This window comes from Manacus vitellinus, unplaced genomic scaffold (genome assembly GCF_001715985.3).
Source record: "Manacus vitellinus isolate BGI_N305 unplaced genomic scaffold, ASM171598v3 scaffold_115_pilon, whole genome shotgun sequence".
NCBI classification, from domain to species: domain Eukaryota; kingdom Metazoa; phylum Chordata; class Aves; order Passeriformes; family Pipridae; genus Manacus; species Manacus vitellinus.
The window spans coordinates 275,465-283,278 of NW_021938866.1; the positions used below are offsets into that span (position 1 = coordinate 275,465).

Here is a 7,814-nt window from a genome sequence, read left to right on the forward strand (position 1 = left end):
AAATGAAGCACAGGAGTCCAGGACAGGCCCCCTGTGCCAGGGGAGGGTCAGACTGCACCTGGGGGAGCATTTCCTTCCTGGGAGGGTGGTCAGACTGGAACAGGCTCCCTGCAGAGGAGGCTGATGCCCTGGCCAGTGTTCCAGGGGCGTTTGGACAATGCCCTGGAACTTTTGGTCAGCCTGGGAGGGGCTCAGGCAGTGGGGCTGATGGTCACTCTAGGCTGTTCTGCTCCACAGGCATGTCCATAAGCACTTCCCATTTTAATTCTCCAGTTATTGAACCCCTCCACCACAGAAACTGTACAACCCAGACTGGGCTGGCTGATGCAGCACTGGCACACATTAAATATGCTCCGAGCAGCCCCTTTGGTTCAGCTTCAACTGCCTGGGGCTTCCCAGAATGCAGCACAAACAGTATCGACTGTCTTACACTGGGCCTTATTAAATAAATGTTTATTATTTCATATTATTCAGCCCCTGTAAAGTTGTGGAGCTCTTCTCTGAAAAATGTCTTCGGTTCCTCAGGGAACTGTTGCTGCAGCGAGTTGATTTTCGGGTTGTTTGCAGAACGCCTGCCCTGGGTGCGGGTTGGAAGGGCTGGAGATTAGTCTATTCAGCATCTCCAACATTTACAGAGTATTCCTCAGCGATTGAGCCCTGTTATTACGTGGCTGACACGCTCAGACCAGTGTTTGTTCTGTCCATATATCCTGGCTGTGTCTGACTCCAGCATCGCTACAAAGGAGGCGATGAAGGGCACACCATTTTTCTTTTAGCCCTTTTCATTTCCATAGAATCTGCTTTGCTGATAGAACAATGATAAGTTGTCTGAAATGTAAAGGAAGCAAATTAAAGTGCTGTTGTGGTAATAGCATTTAAACACCATTAGTGTTTTCCTGCCTTGGAGCACAACAGCTCGCTTTGCTGTGGGATGTATGAAAAGCAGAAAGGTATTTCAAAATGGAGAGAGCTGTTTCTTGATGTTCAAACACAAATTTGTGTTATCAGGCTTCTTTTTTAAGAAAGATTGTCTCAAATGAGTGAATCAGTCCCAGCTGATAACATCCTTTTATTGTACCTGAATCCTTTTCTGTTGCAGAGTGTCCAGAATACTATTTCTCTGTCTTATCAAATTATTATTTTTCTGAAAAGATTAATAAAAATAATAATTAGAATAAATCCATATTATGCTTTTTTATCCTTATGAATGAGTAAGTAAAGAAATGCTGAATCAGAGAGTGGGCTGGATCCCCAGCTGGGCTGAGGGAGAGGTACCCAGTCCAAGGAGAAAGCACGTTCCTTGGGCACATCCCTGCTGTCCTGGCTGTCCAGACGTGACTGCCCAGCACCCAGATAACCTGATGATCACAGACCACAGCCTTTGAGGGGTCCAAACCACGGAGCCTTGACAGCCTCTACTAATGAAAGGAGCTCAAAGCAGTGCAAAATGAGAATGAATGTGAAGGCATAGCCTGTAGCACATGAAATGTATGAAGGCACATAAACAACATGTGAGGAAGGTTTATTTGTTTGTATAGTGTTTGCAGTAAAAGAGACTTGGCACTGCTGGGCAATAAGGAACTGAGTAAGAATTCATGTTTGCTTGGGTTTGGTTTGGGTTTCTGAAAATGGACAGTCTCCTGAATTTTTGGATTTCCTGCCTTGAATTGCACCAAACAATTAGAACTTCCCATGGACAGCAATATTTTATTTGATCAGCTGTCACTCAGCACAGAGCACATGTCTGTAGCTGTACTGCACAGCAAAACTCCTGATTGAGGCATGAGAATACTATTGTAAATTAAGCAGGAATGCATAATTAATAACCAAAATAAAAGAATGAATCACATTAATCAGTAAAAGAAGATGCAATAAACTGTGACTAAACAAGGGAACAAATTAGCTCATACAAGAGGATACACAATTGACTTCAAAAGGGATTGTACTAGAGTTTGCCCGGAAATTATGTTAATTCCCATCCATGGGAGCTGCCGTTGGGTGTAGTTCAGCTCCAGCCATGTGGGGTTAGCCAGAGGATCTGGCAGGTTCCTTACAGGCAGCTCTGTTCACTGTGTATCCCAGCTCCTGGCATAGTTCTCCAGAGAGCAAAATCATCACATAAACTGCGCCCATTCCACATGACTCCATCCTGTCCCTGTTGTTCTCCTGAGGGGCAAACAGCACATCAGGATTTGATATCCCATCACTACTCACCCACCTTCACTCCAGTGGAACCACTGACGTGCCTGAGGCCGAGTGTGTATTTAAGTGTTCAACTTTATGGCTCTTACAGGGATATACTGTCTCCTTCCATGATTCATCTATCCTTTCTCTGCACTGCCTCTTCAGGATGGAAACCTTTTCACCCATTAACTACTACAAGGTTGGCCATCTCCAGGTGCCTCAGGGTGCTGGAAAGTTTACAGGTCCCTGTCCAAGGAAAGCAGAAAGCCTTGCAAGCCTGTGTCCACCTTACTGTCACTCGTGACAGGAAATTCACCTGAGACTGGGAACTAAAATAAACTTTCGGCACAAGATTTTCTGTTTGGGCAGTGAGACACTTTGCACCAAGTGCAGGCGAGCCGAGGCCCACACGGGGCGGAGGGTGACCCCGCCGCGGTCCCGCGCCCGCTGTCCCGCGCCCGGTTGTCCCGCGCCCGTACGGCAGCCCCCGGCGTCCCCCGTTTCGCGCCCCGGTGGGGTCCCGCTGGCGGCCGCACACCGGGTCCCGCGTGCCGTGGTGGCCACGTCCCGCCGCCCCGAGGTGCCCCGGGCCGCCCCCGATCCCCGACGACCGAAGCGGGGGCACCGACCCGCCCGCGTCCGTGTCCGAGCGCCGGGCGAGGAAGCCCCGGGGCAGCGCCCGTCCGCTGTCCTGCGCCGGGCTGGGGCCGGGGCCGGGCCGCCGGCTTCGCACCCCCCTCGGGAGCGGGCGGGCCGCGGAGCGGCCGGGGCGGGCCGGGCGGGCGGAGGGCCGGGGCTGCCGCGGCCCCGCTGAGGAGGCCAGTCAGCGCGGGAGCTCCGCCTCGCGCCCCGTCCCGGCGACCGTATAAATGGGCTGGCAGCCGGGCCGGCAGCGCCGCGGCCCGCGACGGAGCCGCCCAGCCGGCGCGAGGGGGGGCACCACCGGCCAGCAGCAGCACCGGCCATCCCAGCGCGACCGGCGGCCACCAGATAGTCACCCCGGCAGCACCCCCGCCGGCGCCCAGGGCAGGATGGGGGCGGCCGCGCGGCGGCCCGGGGCGCTCCCGCTGCTGCGGCTGGCCGCTGCTGGCGGCGCAGGGCGGAGCGGCGCCCCTGCAGCCCGGCGGGACCCCCGCGCTCACCAAGATCTACCCCCGCGGCAGCCACTGGGCTGTGGGTAAGTCCGGTGGCACTCCTAGGAAGGCGCTGGAACGCAGAGTTCCCGCGGCCGGTGTCCAGGTAGGGTAAGTCTAAAACCTACAGCTTCTCAGTCCGCTTCTTATTCCAGCAAATATTGCCAAGTGCTTCTCCGTAGCCCCGAGCAAAGTGCTTGGTTGTCGCTGCCCCGTTCTCGGCGACGTTTTCTCTGACAAGGCAGCACAGGAGACAGAAGAAATTATTTGTGTGCGACACTGCGATAAAATCTGCAGTCCCAGTAGTGCTTCAATTTTGACATCTTATAGCTCCTGCCCTTCCCTTCCATCAATCAGTAGCAAAGTCCAGCCGATATTTGAACAATCAAATCTTTACCCGTTTTGGTTAATTTTGTGCTACTGTCATTGTTGTTACAGGACATTTAATGGGAAAAAAGAGCACTGGAGATTTTCCTTATGGTTTTGAAGAAGAAAACAAAACACCATTTTCAGCAGTACCTGACAATGCCAAGCAGCTGGAAGACTATCTGCAGTGGGAAGAAATCTCCAAATATTTGCTACGGCTGCTGGAAAGGAACGAAAATAAAAGCGCTCACTTTTTAAAAGGAGGGCTTCCCTGGTACACCAGGAACACCTGGGAGACAGATGACAATAGCAGCTGGAAAGATGTAAGTAAGATAACACCTGCAAAGACACTCCCTGTGTTCAATTTTTGTTTTACAGTAACATATCAGCTTCCTCTAACTTGAGGATTGTCCGGAAAAGCAGCAGAAATGCATTTCATGCACTAGACATTCAGTACAGTAAGACTTTGCTCTTGATTACAGATTGCCACTCGCAGATTTTATTTTGGATGAATTAATTTGTTATTGGGCAAGCATTAAACAGATTTTAGTGTCTGGGTTCCCTTCAAGCTGCTTGGTTGAAGCGTTCTTTTCTCCATGCTGAGGTGACCACATCAGCACCATTCTGTGCTACCCAGCAAAGCCAAGCTGGTGTGACAAACAGATGTGAGGGCAGGAGGAAGGCAGAGGTGCTGCCATCCCGCTGTCTCGCTCCGTCGCTGTTCGGGATGTTGTTCCTGCCTTGGGGGGGAACGGCCAGTCCGTGGGTAAAGCCACCGGCCCGCAGAGTTCCCTCTGTTCCCACCTTTGTCCTTGTCTCATTTGCCTTTCCCCAGCTGATGGTGCTGGCTACTACTGCGGTTATTTGTGGTCTTGCTAAATCAGTCTGTGGCTACTGGTGAGCTGTAATATGTGCCTGGGACCCGCCTCCTCATCCCTCGAGTTAATGTTCTTATTAGCACTATTTTACAAGACAACAAGGCAGTAGAACAGATTTACCCCTGTTCTCTTGGAATATCCTATAAAACACATTGTGAAGAATAACAGTGAAGTTTTACAGAAAGTAGTTGGGGTCTAATGTAAATCACAGAATTTATGAGAAGACTCCTTTCTTTCTAATGCCTCAGGCACAGACATAATGATAGAGCTGCAGAATTCTTTTGGGTGACACTGAAATAGAATAAAAAGATTAATACGCCCTCTTGAAGATATTAATGTGAAGATTCTTTCCTTCTCATATTCTACTGCAATATGATGTGATTAATATTCCTGGGTTAACTTTGGCCCAGTCTCTCTCCTGAAATCCTGGTGCAGTGAAATCCATGAATACTTAGGCTTTTATTTGAGTGCAGGTAAAAATTTACCCATTAAATTAAGCCGTGATTTAGGTCTCTCACCACTGATTTGGACACTGTGCATAGGTTTCTTTCTGGCTATGGCTTTATGACAGCAATGCTTATAGTAACTGTGATTAATACTGTCTAAAAAGGAAATCATTCCATCTTCAGCTCCACAGTGTGCAGCTTTGTAATCAAATTAGATTAACAAATTCCATTATTCTATGTAAAGAGGGAAATATTTTGGCTTCTAAAAGTATCTGGCAATAAATCATGCTTGTGAAGGCTGGAAGTTGCCTCCAGTAAGTTGAATCATATCCATATGTGTGTACTATGACCCTAAATTAATATCAATATTTTTGTGGTCAGGCATTGAACATGTATGTGGAATAATGAGATTACTGCCTTAAACATCCAGATCTCTGAAATTATTAGTAAAAAAGGTCGTGTTTTTCCTGTGACTAAGACATAGGACAACTTGCAGAACCTCATCTGGCCATAGAACCTTTAATTTCCATCATTCACCTGTTACTTTGTCTCCATCCTGAAGTAAAACATAATCATGAAAGCAGTAGTAGCTGAGCTGTTGGACACAAATACCTGATGATACACAGCCTGGACAGGGTACGATGTACTGCTTTTTCTTTGGCTTCAGGAAGTAAAAACCCAGCACCTGAAAGTTAAGGTGCTTCTGAAATCTTTCCAGATGAAAAGAACATGAAGATTGGAAGGAATGTGCTCTACTTTTTTGAGGGCTGTGATAGTTTCCTAACCTTTTAAATAATAATTATTATTTTTAATTTAAAAGTTATTTTTTTTATAAAGAGGCCTTGTCTATAAAGGTGGAATTCTGGCATACATGTGACATTCAGTCACACGTGAGCACAGGGATGCAAGGGCATAAATGACCTTTGGGTTTTGATTCTGTGGATTTGTCTGGGTGTGAGGGGTTCCAGGTGTACAAACTCTGTCTGACTTTGGCACAGCTGACAAAGGTGTCCTCGCACAGAAGGGATGGGTGCCTGGGGCTGCCTGCCCTGGAGGTGGATGACCACGGACAGTAAGCTGAGAATGACGGCACAGGGCGTACAAAAAGCTTGTACTTGGCATTAAATACTTTCCCAGCCACATTATGTGCGAGTTTGGAGCAGAAACTAGTTCTGGGAGGAACTAGAGACCGTGTTTGCAGCGGGTTCCTCTGCCCTGAAGCACAGGGGCCTGTTGGACTGAGGTGTGGAAACGTGAGCAACAGAAGGGCAAGCGTGAACCCTGCTGCCAGCTGGGGGAATAGCTGGCCCGGAGCACCGCCGAGGCTGCATCTCCCGGGGCCCGAGGCTGCATCTCCCGGGGCCCGAGGCTGCATTCCCGGGGACCGAAGGCAGCAGTCTACCGGGGCCGAAGGCTCGCAATTTCCCCGGGCCGAAGCTGCATTTCCCGGGCCCGAGGCTGCCCTCGCAGAGGTGCCAGCCAGGAGGAGTCTGTCTCCGGGGATGCAGCCCCGCGTTCCCACCTGCCGTGCACAGCAAAGGCCGGCAGTGCCGGGAGGAAATGTGCTCTGAGGACTTCGCTTCATGGACACTTTCGAATTTAGCTGATTTGGGATTTTAAGGTTAAGATCAGGAATCTCCAGAGCTAAAGTTTGCAGAAGTAAATGCAGTAACTCAATTCAGGGCCTCGCTTAATAGCTCAACATCATCCAGTGCATCAGTCACCACTGATACTCACAGTGGGCTGTACATTTCTTAGCAATAAAAAAGTTCTTACTAAAGGGCTCACCCAGAGTAGGGATAATGGCTGCGACACACAAATAGCCAAAAAAGTGGAAGAGATGAGCACAATAGTTCTGGGAGGTCGGCTTAGGATGGTGTACCTGCATTGTTCTCTTGTTTTCAGTTAATACCTTGCCTGCTCTTTATTCTGTGAATAAATTAAGTTAATGTAGTTACGGGTCAGAAGGAAAATCTCTCCTCCAAGTTGGACTAACTGTAAAAGTAAGTTGGAAAATAAACTTTAAATTGTTTCCATGACTTGGCTTTTTAACACTGATGAGACAGTATATAAATGAGATGGCAGACAGAATTATTTGGGAGAATGACTTTCCTCGTACTTTGGCAGTCGGTTATTACACTAACCAAGACAAATGGGGTCTGTTTTGGAAAGATTATTAGGAATGTGCTTGTTATGTGAATACCCAGAGCAGTTATATATTAGGCTTATTAACTTATATTAGGTTTATTAACTTAGTGAATTACTCTTTGCAGGAGTGGTCTATAAATAATATATCTCTTTTTTTTTTTATTAGATGATGGACTATCTGCTTCAAGTTGTGAATATGAAAGAGAGCACTCCAAGCTGAAAGAAGGTCTCTAAATCACGAAGAAATTGAATATTTGCTGTAAGAGACTATATTTCACAAGCACTTGATTGTATCAGATAATCAACAAGGTCTCTTTTCTGTACACAAGAATTCCTTTGTGTAAAATACCTAAATACACATATTCTTGTATGTTTCAGCAATGACTAAACTCTCTCTACTTCATTTTCAAGGTTGTATTTTCGCACTTGAATGGCTTTGATATATATATACACACACACACACATATGATTGTCACGGAAGGGTCTTCCAATTAACTACATGACTTACCTATCTAATCAGTTCATATCTTAGTTCAAAATCACATGCCATTTCAACATTCGCAATAAATAGTACTGATAGAAAGGCTGAGTTCAAGCTTTTATTTGAGTTAATCAATGGAAGGGGCAGTGTCACAGCTAGTAACAAAGGCACGAGAGAA

The 7,814-nt window shown here is 47.7% G+C and overlaps 1 protein-coding gene across 1 annotated transcript; it reads left to right on the plus strand.

Moving 5' to 3' along the window:
• The first annotated feature begins 3,215 nt into the window (after window positions 1-3,215).
• GRP (gastrin releasing peptide) lies at window positions 3,216-7,802 on the plus strand. Its single transcript, XM_008919446.3, is given in 4 exon segments — window positions 3,216-3,266; window positions 3,268-3,361; window positions 3,756-4,006; window positions 7,322-7,802. Coding segments are annotated over 4 exon segments (450 nt in total). The 3' UTR covers window positions 7,376-7,802.
• Window positions 7,803-7,814: the final 12 nt, after the last annotated feature.